Raw genomic sequence first — 14,377 nt, forward strand, 5'->3', positions numbered from 1 at the left:
ACATTTTAAAGTTCACTCTACCTCTAGTCATGACGCCGCTGTTTAAACAGAGGTACTGGATTTCATGTTGCAGTGAAAAATGGGCTCAGGGTGACTTAACATGTGGCAGGAGCAAGAAATGTCCAGAAACTGCTTCGGGTTCAGAGGTTTAAAAAGAACAAGTGTACAGTGTTGTAGGTGTCGCAGTCACCAATGTCAAAGTCAAATGCTTTGTACCTCCAATTATCCACCTTTACCTCCTCCTTAATAAATTTTGCTGTAGTATAAAGTCAACTTTACACGGCCACAAGAGGTTGCCCCTCAAGAAAACACATAGTGGTTATTTTAAGCCTTTGAAAGAAAGGCTAATATTGCCGCGTTTATGAAAAAGAGAAACACGAGGATAAGACACAGAGAGTGGGTAGATGTGAGTGTGTGTTGCGATGGGGTCCATTAGCCGCTACGAGGTCATTCATTTGTATAAAGGAGCTCGTTGAACACGCATTCTGCAGAGCCAGCGGCTAATTCATCTGACACTGAACACCCTGTCACCTGCTACTGATGCACATCCACCTCATCACACACAAATGAGTGATAGTGAACAACCGTGAATTCGGGTAAACACACATTCATGAGTAATGAGCAAGCCGAGCCGATACAACACGAATGTACAGCACACAAACTAGCTGGAACTGCTAGGATGCACATATCACTGTTACATTATTCCAGATTCTAAACCACTACTAAGGCTCATCATTTGTGTGTTAAAGTGTATGTGTTCATGCCACTCTCCCCCATCAGTCAGTGCCTAATCAGATATATTGATTAGCTAATTGCTTGGTTATGGCGATATTATCCTGTCAATCTGAAAGTATCCATATTGATCAGGCTAGATGGACTAATGAAGGGAGAGCAGGAGGGAGAAAGTGATTGAAGAGAAAAAACAGGGAGCAGGAGAAAGACGAGGAGTGGAACTTCTCATTATAGTTAGAAAATATTGTACAGCAAACAATGTTGTTGCTGAACTGAACCAGCCAAAGTGCAGCATGCATTTCCTTCCTGAGAGAAGAGACTTTCTCACACTTTGGTTCCCATCCTTTTTTCCTCTGTAACCAAGGACAGATGAGGAGCATCACTACGGTTACCATATCCATGACAACCTCTCCCGCTGCTATTATTGGGCATGTCGTCAAGGAGACAGAGCAGCACATTATGGGATGCGGACAGAAATAGAAATCTTGTACTGGAAGCAATACAGCAGATCACTGGTATTACATAAGAAAGACAAATCTAGCGAGGGGGTGCCATATTGATTCTAAAACTACGGCTCCATCACACGTAGAGTTCGGGGTAAATATAAAGAGCACCACGGGGATACTAAACCACGGTCATGATGCTGCAGTTTTGAACTTATACTTTATTCAAAGTAAAACTTTGTACAAGCTAGTAATTTGCTTGCCAATTAAGCAAACTGCTAAAATGGGAGCCGTGTGGGTGAGCAAACTAAACCGCAAGAGGCCAATGTGTCACCCCAAATGACAAGAACAAAATAAATAGCAAAAGTATAACAAAGAGGGAGAAAAACACAAAAATGTGAACTAACACAAGAGAATAGTCTCCTGTGGCTAAAACTTATACGTCATTTAATTAGAAGATTGTGTTACAGGTACAGGAGGCACTGGAATGCAAAGGTGACACTGTAAGGAATAAATTAGCATAGTGTAAATGAAATGATCAGCCTGAGTTTCCCACCAGTAAGACAGTAAGGTCACAGGTCCATTCTTCCCAAATGTGACTGAAGAGTCATTCGGTATGCTCGAGTGTCCTTAAGCTAAACAGTAAACAGCTCAGGACTAAACCCATCATCCAAATGACCAAGATGTGAACATTATGAGAGTCACAATAGACACTCTGGGAAATTAGCAAATGGGAAGTAATATGGATTCTGGCATTCTTGGGTTTAATTACTGTCTTGCAGACACAAAGAAAGAACTCAATAAGGTCAATTGTCAAAGTAAATGCATATTGCAAATATAATGTAAACATGCTTAAGATGCACTTCTGGCAATGTCAGCAGAAGACATTGTCTGTAAATGTTGATGTCTTCATTCCTCCTCATGTTTGGTACATAACAAGTTAACGATGCACACACTGTACGCATATATAAAGAAATATAAATCACAAATATGCATATGTAGACATCAATAACTTTCAATGAGATGGAAACAACATGAGGCTGCAAAAGTATTTCATGATAAAATTAAATGTTGCAGTGGAACCTACCCCATCTAAGAACTGTTCCAGTCCAGGTATAAAGCATATTGCTCACAAAATTGAGCTAAAATCTCAAAAATGTAGTGTTTATGGACACCATCATGCTCTGGTAATAATTAATATTGCAACACATGCCTACATGTCTGTTTTTGAACTTTGTAATTATTTATTCGGGAGTCTATTCTAAGTTTTGTGGGATAACACATTTGACGACTATTGAAACAGTGCAACAGTTTTCTTGACTTTTCTACTTGTCAGTACCACACACACAGACACACAAACAAAGACAGATACATGGCTCAACCATATATTTAAGACTCTGGTCCATCTGCACTCGGCTTCCTGTCTGTCAGAAGGTTATAAAACTAATTGACCACAGCTGTGGTGGTGGGGAGAAGGTTGTGTGTGTTTGTGTGCATGTGTGTGTGTAGTATCTGTTCGTTAACTTGGAGGGTGGGAGGGGTCGCCCTGCCAAAATATTACACATGAAAATAGGGGGCCTAATATTTGATGTAACCATATCTAAATATGCGTAAGTGTGTGTGTGTGTGTGTGTGTGTGTGTGAGTGGGGGATTTCCAAACAGGAAAACATAAATACATCCCTAAATGTATCCCTTCCTATGCTGAATGAGAAAATGATTATTTGCATAAAATATTAATTATATTAGCTTTAAACAATCAGCGCTTCCTGCTCCTAATCTGCTGTCTTATTGTGGAAGTTAAAGCTTTCAAGGTGCATCCGAAGGTGCAGTTCAAGTAGGATTTAATTTACTTACTCATTTATTGATGTATTTGATTCTCACGGTTAATGCCCACATTGTGATGTGATCAAAAGCCGGAGATTTTAAGTGGAATCTTTTCAAAGAATTGAAACTAAAAGAAAGCTTGAAGGAATACATAAGAGTAGACGTGTTAAACAGAAAGATAACAGCAATGCAGAGTAAAGACAATGTTCTAAGTCAAGTAGTGTAAGAAATGCAGGTATGCCTCCTGCAGGATTCAGAGAGCGATAAAGACAGGCAGAGAGAGTGGGTGATGGACACAGATTGAGAAGATGAAAACAGCTGTCCTCCTTCAGTCGTATTTACTCTTCTACTGACTCATATACCTGCTCTGACACTGTATCATTACGTGAGAAATCAGAGGGTAGATACACAGCAAAACAAACGAAAACAAATGTTATTTCTCTACTCGCAGGTGTGTCGTAAGCCCCGACGCAACTTTGTGAATAGACAAGGTCAAGAAAAGACGATGTCCCAGCTTGTAATGTGACAGCTGGATCTTTGGAACGTTTTCCTACTCAGAATATGTGACAGTTAAACTCTAATACCAATAAATTCTCTAAATCTGCAAGATGGGCGTGTTGACATGTAAATGTGTCTGGAATGAGCTCTCAAGATTTAGTAAACATGGTATCCTTAGAAAGAAAGAAAGAAAGAAAGAAAGAGTCGGAGACACATTGCCAGATGTTCCCAGGCCTGAGAGGGATTAACGTCCTCCTCTCACTAATACCACTAATACACCGTCATACATCTGCATGCTGACACACACACACACACGCTTACACACACACATAAAGTATATAACACATGTGATTCATGTATACAGCAAAGTACAAAAGTCTGAGAGAGATGTTTTGTTTTTTTTATTTAAAAAACAAAAAAAAGTAGAATAAAGAAATGTTTTGCACTATATCTATGTCAATTTTTAAAAAATTTGTGGCTTTGTCCGTCTCGACTCCTTCGTACAAAAGGTCAGATTTCCCTGATTGCATCCCTCCAGTTAAAGCACGCATTCAGATGACACTCGGGCGGATTTGATCTGCGCATCAGCTGCTTGTTCAAGTAAGTGCAGCCTTTGTTCACTCTCATAAATATGTCTGTGCCTCAAGTTTCCAGCAGAACATTGCTTACTAAGTAGCACTGCGATGGTGGAAAACACGGCATCAGAACTAAGCGAAAGAGTCAAGAAGCGGGATTGTTATTCTGAGCAAAGAGGGTCTTTCTCAGCATCGAATCACAGACTGAAGTTTCCAAGAGGGCAGCGCATGGAACTCTTAATGCTGTGCGGAAACTGGATCGGTTGCATCCGAAGCACGATCAGGGAGACCAAAATTGACCACGTAATCAGAAGATCAATACATTAAGCTTTCTGTGGCTGAAAAATGGAAAAGTAACTTCATCCCAGATAGGAGAATTTGCTAAATAAAGAAGGCGAGAGTCTAATCAGGAAAAGTACTGTCAAAAGCAGGATGTCTAGTAGTGGCCTCAGAGGATGACTCACAGTCTCTGAGCGGTCACAGACTGGAGAAAGTCCCATTTACTGATGAATCCAAGTTAGAGATTGATGGCGGTAACAGAGGTGTGTATGTGAGGAGGTGAACAGGAGAGAGAGTAGCAAACCCACAGTGGAGCATGCTGATGGGAACAATCATTATATAGACCACACTTGGACACCTGCAACAAGCATTCAGTCATGCTTCACCCTTTACTTTGGAGAGATTTTTATATTGCAGCAAATTAATGACCCCAAACATTACAAAGGTTTGAAACGAGACGACCAAGAAGTGTTGACTGCCATGAATCCTACACAACAGTCATGTGACCTCAGCTTCGTAAAACATTTATAGGGGGAACATGAAAACTGAAAAAAAAAGAAGTTCTTTGAAAACATCGCATCATGCTGGGATAACATGGGTAATCTGGAACACACATGGTACGCTACACATCTGGGGGAACTACAAAATCACCAGATAAAAACAAGTCATGCCACTCTACCAAAAAACAGCCCACAGTTACTCAGTCTAAACTATTATTTTCTCCTTTGCCAAAATTTTTATTTTGCCCACAAAAGAGACAGATTTCCTTTGATCAAATCATCTCACAAGGCTTTATTTGGTACTACTCAAGAGCCCGCATTCAAATTAACTGAAATTCTCCATTTTCTTCAGGCTTCAAAGTCGAACATTATAATCAACAACACTGCTGTATGAGCAATCAAGTAAATAATGCTCAAAAATGGTATCATTCAAAGAGAGGAACATGCTTTTTTTCAGCCCCACTTCTTTATTTTTTCCTCGCTCGCTTCTGCTCCCATGTCTATTTACTTCCCTTGCGCTTTTTTTCATTCCGCCGTTCTTATATTTTACCTTCATGAAACTGTCAAAGCTTTATAGAGACACGCTGCCAGTAAATCACACTGAGTGGAATCAGCTGGAAATGAGTAAATGACATGCAACAAACGCAAACAGAAAAAATTCTGCTGACGAAATGCTTCTCCCTCATAACACACGAGTCAAGATAATACTGGCGTCTACAAAGGAGAGTCAGGTGTCACCGCACAGCAACGACAACCAAGAAAACTCGAGCTTGCCAATAACAAATACACCAAAGTGAGTCTATTCAGCTGTAAAGCAGTTGAAATCTTGTGCGCTACTCACCAGGTTGGAGTTGGTGGCATTCGAGTCATCCTCAGGGAAGGGGATGTAGACAGCTAAGGCCACGCAGTTGGCGAAAATGGTCATCAGGATGATGATCTCAAATGGTCTGAGCGGACGGTTAAGGAAGAGTCGAGTACACAAGTATAGAGACATTTATGCAGCACAGTGTTGAGGGATTTCTAGCATTGAACAAAAGACACAACTGATATTTTAGAGTTAAATAAAAGACAAACCTAGAGATATGATTAGGAAGTCCAAGTAAGCGTGCAATGAGAATGGCGCCTGTGGCTCAGCTGGTAGAGCAGGTTGTCCTCTAATTGCAAAGTCGGTGATTTGATCCCCCACCCAAGTGTCACTGGGCAAGACACTGAACCTGAAGTTGCTCCCAATGGCAGGCAGCAGCTTGCATTGCATCGGTGTATGAATGTGATCTACTATCAGATGTACGTCACTTTGGATAAAAGCTAAATGAAATTGTAATATGTGATGTGTAAAAGTTAAGCATAAAGAAATAATGTGATGGGTGTCCAAAAAAACCAACAGGTTGGGTTTTTTCCAGGGTAGGAGGGGAGTTGGGCGAAGTTCACAAACGTATAAGGACATGTAATGCATCACTAGCTAGCCAAGTCTCCAGTTTGTTCTTACAGCCTCTGTATCGAATAAACATTATTCACATCAGACTCTGAAGACTGTTTCAAGGTTTTTTTCTTGCTCATATAACTTTTTTGAGGACCCGAAGTACTTAGATAAGGATCGTTCTTTCGGTTCTGTTGTGACGACGCTGCCTGATCATCGCTGGCTCGTAGCAGGCAGACCGAGTCACGACAGCAGACCATTTACCTTAAATGACATTTCACAGAGGAAGGGTCAAAATAACACTGAGTTTAATTGTGTCTGAAACTTTACTGAAACTGGTGTTGGCTCTTTTAAAATATAAGTCAATACACGTCAGGTTCATGTAGGTCCTAAACGATCCATAAAAGCAAAAAAAAAAAAAAAAAAGGCTTATGACCTTCCCGAATAGAAAACGTATTCATATCAGGCGCGGTATTTCAACAAAGAGGTATTTTTAAACAAGCTAATACATCCTTACATAAGCAGAGGTATATATACACATAGCAGAGTGCACAGGCAGTTTACACAAGGAGGGAGATCAAAGCTGTGGAGTTTGCCTTTTGGTTAACAATAAGACACGTCGGCTAACGTAGGAACCTTTTTGTACGAGCCGGGGGGGAAGGCCGGAGAGACAGCGCATGTCCTAATATGGGCGCGGCGAGGAGCAGGCCTGTCGCGTGGAAGACGGGATGTGGACGGAGGGAGATGGTATGAGAGAGAGGGAGAGAGAGAGGAGAGAGGGACACAGAAGGTTTTTATTTGGAACGGTCCTTGAGAGGGGAGTGACCTCATTATTTTGGGCCTCCGAGAGAGAGAGAGAGGATGGAGAGAAAGGGAGAGAATGTGAAGGAGAGATAGAGGAGGTCTGGTTTTCATCAACACAATTGCAAACTGCCACTGCTGTCACCTCCCTCCACCTCTCTCTGCTCTCCTTCCTTCCTTACTTGTTCCTCCTCTTGTCGTCCTCTCTCTCTTATCAGATTAGCCTATACCTTTACACGAGCAGCCTGATGAGCTGCGCTGTCAGAACCCCAGACCCACAAGAACCGTAATCTAAGTCATGTACATTGAAGCTGACATTAATGTTCAACACATTGCATCGCACCATGAATGCAGGTTTTTTTTTTCTTCTTCTTGAGAACAGGGTTTAATTATTTGCTTCATTGAATCTGACTTTGCTGGACTTGGAAGTGGCATTTCTGAAGGCGCTGCTAGAACAAGTGGGTGAAACTTCAAAAGAGTGTCACTAACAAGAAAAAAAACAGGTGGTCATGTATTGTGGATGAGGCACATGGTGGTCTACACACTGTCCAGGTTTTCAATCTGTTTCTTAAACTGCATTACCATACATTGATAATGCAACTTTGATAAAACCATCAGAGGTAATAGATTGCTATATGTGTACACCAGTGTCCGATTGTCTGGAGGTAGTGTTTTCCCACTGCAGTAAAATACACAGCCACTAATGCGTGGAAGTGTATATCGCCAAGATTCCCCAAAAGCCTGAATCCTTTTAGTTGGCTATAATTAACTGTCCTCTACAAATGAAATGTATTTACATTCATTCAACGGTTACAGATCATAAACTTCTCAGCAGAGTCCAACTCCCAGCTATAGATGTTCATCATCGTGACATTTATAAATACACTGGAAGTCTGGTGGATCTGAAAAACAGATGTGAAAAATAAATGAACAACATGTTTTGTTTTCAACTCCCAAACCTCACCACAAGGCCTTGAACGCTCTTTGATTTACGGTCTTGTAATCGCGAAATGAGTTTCTGATAAATGCAGAGATTACTCAATATGGCTCCTGACAGCTTTGAGTGACAAAAGAGCGGTAAAGTAATGACAAAGAAATAATTAAGTTTCGTAAAGAAAAAGTGAACCCATCTAGAATCATACTAGCAAACGTGTTGTGTGTGGCCCCACTACACAAAGCTTAACAATTTTAGGTAAACCTTTATAGGCAGAGAATGAGCAAGAGGGAGAAAAAAAAATCTTTTTTTTAGATAGCGGCACTAATATTTTGTTTATGTTTGGATTAAAAATTGACCCTTGATCACCATCCACAGTCACAAGCTGCCACAAGACCGTTCGGCTCATTCAGCCCGGGACCAAACTGCATCAAAGTTAATCACTCACCCTTGTACCAAGGACTCATTAAACTCACTTCAGACATGTGGGGACGCACTGAAAAACAGGCCTGTGACTCATTCTGGGTTCCTGACCCGTAATTTGAAAAAAAACCCTTGAGGTTTGCTTCCATCAACATGATAATAAATCTACTGTCTGCTGTGCTGTTGAGAGCGAGACACAACTTGGAAGAAATTCTGGAGTTTAGAGCAAAGAATCCGACCACATCTACTGATAATGTACATCGATCAGCAATAATGGTGTTTAACAGCATAGAAGGAAAGAAAATTAGGATTTTGCTCTGAGCTAATTGGAGGGGTCAACTGTGACAGTGTAAAAATCAACAATAAACAAATTAAATTAAAATCAGCATCAAGGTGGCTCAGAAGGTTATAGAGTTAAATATTCACTAAGCTGCTACAGTCTGAGGAATTATGGACTTTAACATATATATTCTGCATTTTAACAGCAGCAGTTGGCTCATATACACACACCACATGCAGCTCACAATAACACAGATTATCTCTTATCTTGACAAACCCCAATAAGAATCCTGGGATATTATCTGGGAGAGTGGGCTCAACACGAGAATATTTATCTGTTGTCCTGATTGAGCTGAAAAAACGCACAAATAGCGCAATCACTCATGTGACCTGATGCATTGTATACAGTATGAGCTGCTAGACAGGAAGACGTGTGTGTATACTTATAAATGCACTTGGTGACACCTTTCGAAAAACCGCCACTTAGCGTGATTTCATATAGAGAACATGGTAGTTAGGCGTAAACGTGCCCCGGCTCTCTCCTTGTCTCTCACACTGACCTTGCGGCGTGCAGGTAATATCTAAATGCTATAATTACGCAGCATGTGAGAGTGTGCTGGTGGGTTTCCGTCCTTTATCATATGCATGTAAGCGTGCGTGTGTCGTTGTTCCGGGTGCGTTGATGTGTGTTCTCTAATCTGACTGTGTGTGTGTGTGTTTGTGTGAGCTCAGACAGGCCCCATCGACCTGTTGAGAGCAGTAGCTGTTGTCATGGTAACAGAGGAGGAAAAGAGGAAGATTTCGGATCTGCTATCTCTGGAGACAGAGGTACTCACAGAACAGAGGACGCGCACACACACGGGCGTACACACACATATATAAAGCCTAGAAAATACAAACAAAACATCCATATCTACACGCTTACAAGGGTACATACATACAGAGTGTCGTCAGGTTCAGACTAATGTTCTAACACATGTCCACCATGCAGTTAAGAAGAACATTCCATTGTGTTAGAAAGATTACTGTGCTTTTTCTGTTTCCCTATGCTGCAGATGCTTCTCTTTTCTGTTTCTCTTGCACCATTTTCCAGAAGAACCTACTATAATGCCCCCCCCTTTCCTTCTTTCACTCATCTTATTCCTATCTCCATCACTCTCTCCTCCTTCCCAGCCTTTAGAGCTGTTTAAATGAATGATTCCAGGAATTGTGGGTAATGATCTGAACACTCATCCGTCATTGGCTGAGATTGCTCCAGTGACCCTGAGGGTTTATGCATCCTTTTTTTTCATATTAATTTTAGTTTTATTTTTCAGCCTCGGCACAGTTTAAAGGGGGGGCTGCTGACATGTCGACGACTGAATTGTAAATACACAGGATGACCAGCAGGAAGATTGTCCATGTTCACTGTTTCACAGCACTGAGAGATTAGACTCGTACTTAAAATACACAGTTGATCCCATGGGATGTGTTTCTGTTATTTTTAGAATAACTTGTCTATTGTGCGAGCGATATACAAGATAAATGCAAGCCATGGTGGTTTTCAAGAGCCTGGATTTTCACAATAAACTATCGCAAGTAGTAATGCTATAATTGTTTGATAAATATACAGGTTTAAAAGAATAGAATTTCACAAAGAATTATACCATCATTTATCACTGGGTATTTAATATAACTTTCTTGTCAGACATAATTGCTGCTCCTGCTGTGAGACTAAAATGCCAGAATGAACAATAAGCAGAAATCCAATCGCAAAAAAAAAAAAAAAATCTTTTCAATCTATCCTATTAACTGTTAAAATGTGACATGTAATGTAATTCCTTAAAAAGTGCAATTAGAACTTATTTTCTGAAAAAAAAAAAAGTCTTAATATGTTTTGATATTTGGTTTTATTGTGACATGTGTAGTTGAGGATTACTCCTGCGGCTCAGAGTATGAATGCCGGCGGATATGTGCGGCGAACGATTATAACAAACAGAGTTTTTCAGTGGCACTTTTGTCCATTAGAGCTTACAAGGTTACAGACGCTGATTGATTGTAATTTGATAATTCTCTAATGCAATCCTCTTCAAACACGCGCAAACACTTCTAACTCATCGTCTCTTTTCTCGGCAATTCACTCTGCCTTCTTTCCTCCCTGATGATCCCTCTACTCTCTCCACCCACACCTCCTTCCCTCCACTCGCTGATGATTCGCCCTGCCCCTGTTGCTAATTCTTCTTGTTTACCTTTCCCATCCTCCCGTCAATCCCTCCTTCCTCAACCACCGCACTCCATTATCTCTCCTGTCGACGTCCATGTCCTGCCCACATCCCAGCCCTTCTCATTTCCCCAACCCCACCTCTTTCTCTCCCTCCGTCCCTCTCAGGACGACTGTGCTCTCGCTGAGTCGACGCTCACGTGAACTTATTATTGATCACTTTGACTGTGACACTGACCATTCTTGTCTTTCTCTTTTTCTACCTCACCCTGAGGGAGAAGCAACTCATTATGTTCGGGAGTGTAAAAATAAAACAAAAGAGCAGACGAGGGGTTGGAAAAGAACAGCGGACGGGTGAGAGATTTGGACGGACAGAAGGAGAGACGGATAATAAATGTTGTGAGCGACTCCTGGGTGGAGAACAGAGGGAGCGAGGAAGGAACAGAGGCGTGGATGGACCTGGGGGAGAGAGGATGAATGCAGTTAGAAGAAGCCAGGGGAGAAAGATATGCTGGGAAGAGGTGTGAAGGAGAGACGAAAATGACACAATTTGCTTTATCCTCCTGTGAGAAAACGGGAGAATGTAAATGAAAGAGGAGAGCAGAAAAAGAAAGACGGAGAAGGGCAGACAGAGGAAGGGGAGAAGGGATTAAGACGACTGAGTGGAGAGGGGAAAATCACACTTATTGAGAGCTAGAGGACAGAAGAGAGATTGATTAAAGCCCCATACGGAGGGGATTAACATTACCGGGGGGAGGTGGGGGGATAAAATATTCCTTGTGGTCCACGGCAGTTTAACTTGTCGTTCTGGATGGGTTTTTAAACTTTGGGAAATTACAGGATACGGTATGTAACATGGACGTTCAACAGAAAAAAACTCTAACAGTCCATTATAAAAATCAACTTAGAAATCAGAGGGGGGAAAAAAAGCTTTAGAATTTTTCAACTTTTCTTCATTTGCCCAGTAGCTCTGAGATGATTTGGCATACTTTTAATGGCTCAATGTGATCAAATATAGGCTAAAAACAGTGCTCAAAAGTGTATAGCAAAACATACAACTGGCATTGTATTATGATTTTAAGAGGCTTTTGTGCAAATTTATTTATTATTGATTGATTGGTTCCCAAACAGATCTACACACATGTTGGTGTTAACAACAAAGCTGCAAATCCTCTATCTAATCCCTTCTTCTACCTGCATCCCCCCATCGATTATAAATCCACTGATCAGTTTTTACCCCAGCTCATACTTCTTTGTTTTTATTAACCCATTCATCCCAAGGTCTAAAAACTGAGGGATGAAACGTGCCAAAGGCAACATTACACTTTATCTGTAAGATCTACTCAGACAAGAATACTCTGGGTGTAGGTTTAGGATGCTCTCTTAATGGAAAAATACTAAAATTTTCCTCAAAATGGATCTTAAAATTATCCAATTTCAATATTACACGACTGTATACGCTTTCTAACTTTATACCAGACTTGTATTTAACGGTAACCCCTGCAGTCGGCCTTTGTGTATTTCCTCCTCTACTCTTTCTTGATTTAAAAGATTGTTAAAACTGACTCTACCAGTTGATCATTAGATTGGAAAAAGTTTATCTTACTCTACTTTAAATATTATTCGATTCATAGCTTTTCAAGCAGAACAGTTACATAATCCGGTTCCAGCCTCACTAATTTAAGGAGTTTTACTGTTTAGCCTTCAGTTGTGATCTGTTGGTGAAGGAAAACAAACTGAAGATCGTCATGGCCTCCTGTAATTAGTAAGGGGTCACTTTTTGATATTTCCTAGATAAACAGGCTAATTTGGGAGGGAAATATTTGGCAAATAAATCTGATAGTGACCCAGTGAGATGTGAAAGAACTTGTTGTTTTCCAGTAATAAAATTGACTTCCTGATACATCCAATTTGAACACTATGCCTTGTTAGTTCCAAATGAGCACAAACTCAAGCAAAAAATTTGACATGGAGAACTCAGACTCTTTTGAACTGGTTTCCTTCAAGCTACTAAACAGAATCAATTCAGAGTGTGAGCTGTTTGACTTTAACAGTTTTTTTTTTTTTTTAAGGGCATTTTATAACCATTAGAGAAAGCAGTGCACAGTGTTAAGACAATCCTCCAGTCACGGTCAGGTAAAGGATACTTCCACTCCACGATGCTGATGCAGGCCCTGCGGATGGGGTTCTTGAGTGTGAGACAGAGCAGGGCCCGTGGCGGCCTTGTGGCTGTCGTCGTGGTCTGTTTCTTGGGTTTGGAGCTGTAGTGTTGTCTCTTCCTTTGCGTAGAGCTGGCCGTAGAGATGGGCCCGCCCCCTCCCGAACCGAGCCCCGCGCCTCCGCCCGATGCGGCGTTGCCCATCATCTTCGCCTGCCGCGCGGCGTCGATGGCCGCCTGCCAGCTCAGGGCTGCCCCCGGCGTGGGGATGTGCTCCGGAGCCAGGCCAACCACGCCCACGCCGTGGTTGACCCCGCCCCCTCCTCCGCCATGGTCACCATGGCTACCGCTGCCGCTGTGCTCGTTGGTCAGGGCAGGGATGGGAGCGCGAGGAAGAGGGGGAGGCGGTGGGGGAGAGTAGTCGGAGCCTGGAGTGGACAGAAATAGGAAGGGACAGGGAGAGAGGAGAGACAGGAAGTTAGCAAACCACACAGATTAATTTATCAGTAAGCACAGAGATCCCCCCACTCAGTGAGCAACTCATTCACTTGTTGGTTTAATTCATCACACATGGTTCCTTGAAGGCGATGCTTTCAGTTTCTTTGTTTGGTCTAGAGACTACAAGGGGCTCTGAACTGCTATCAGTAACTGATTTTAAGTATTTTTGTTGGCTACTGAAGTCTCGTCTTGCAGAATAGACCAATCCCAAATACGTGTCGGACAGGCACAACAGAGATAACCATGTTTGGTTCTCGACCATCTGTCTATGGTCTGAGTTTTCACTGTGCACAACATCAAACATTGTTGCACTTTATCTCATGTAAGTCTCTCTTAATTTCATCATAAGCCACCAAATCTGGCACTGGTGCTCCCATCTGACAGACTCAGTGCCCTGCAGTCAAGAGGTTACAAATCTCTTCTTGGAAAATGTACTTGAGAAGGAAAGAATTCCTGCAGTGTCGTAGTAAAGAACCAGCAAAGTTAGAATGACAGCCCCCCACCCAGAGTCAAAGACGACGTATTTGCTCTGTGGGGTTAAATGCATATACGAGTGCGTTCAGATCTGACAGGACATTACAAGACTCAGACGAGAATTTAGCGGAATTAAAGACAAAAAGAATGTCTGAGAGGAATGAGAGGCAGAATTACAATAATCTCTGTGAGATTACATAGTTTCACCCATTAAAACTGTAGGAATAAGACTGAGTAAAAGTAAGAGAGAGCGGATTATCCATATTGTATGCTTAGCTAGATTAAAGGCAGTTATAATATCCTCTCAGCCCTCCTTCCCTTTGACATCTGAAGAGGGATTC

The 14,377-nt window shown here is 41.6% G+C and overlaps 1 protein-coding gene across 1 annotated transcript in view; it reads right to left on the reverse strand.

The window, feature by feature from the left end:
• LOC103370382 (voltage-dependent L-type calcium channel subunit alpha-1C-like) overlaps positions 1–13,492 on the reverse strand; it is a gene marked incomplete at its 5' end in the record, with an annotated part of 71,854 nt that extends 58,362 nt beyond the window's left edge. The window contains 2 exons of the mRNA XM_008299412.1: positions 5,694–5,799; positions 13,054–13,492. Coding sequence (XP_008297634.1) covers positions 5,694–5,799; positions 13,054–13,492 — 545 coding nt within the window. The remainder of the gene's footprint in view (positions 1–5,693; positions 5,800–13,053) is intronic.
• Between the last annotated feature and the right edge of the window lie 885 nt (positions 13,493–14,377).

Source organism: Stegastes partitus, unplaced genomic scaffold (assembly GCF_000690725.1).
Source record: "Stegastes partitus isolate 25-593 unplaced genomic scaffold, Stegastes_partitus-1.0.2 Scaffold1414, whole genome shotgun sequence".
Taxonomy (NCBI): Eukaryota; Metazoa; Chordata; class Actinopteri; family Pomacentridae; genus Stegastes; species Stegastes partitus.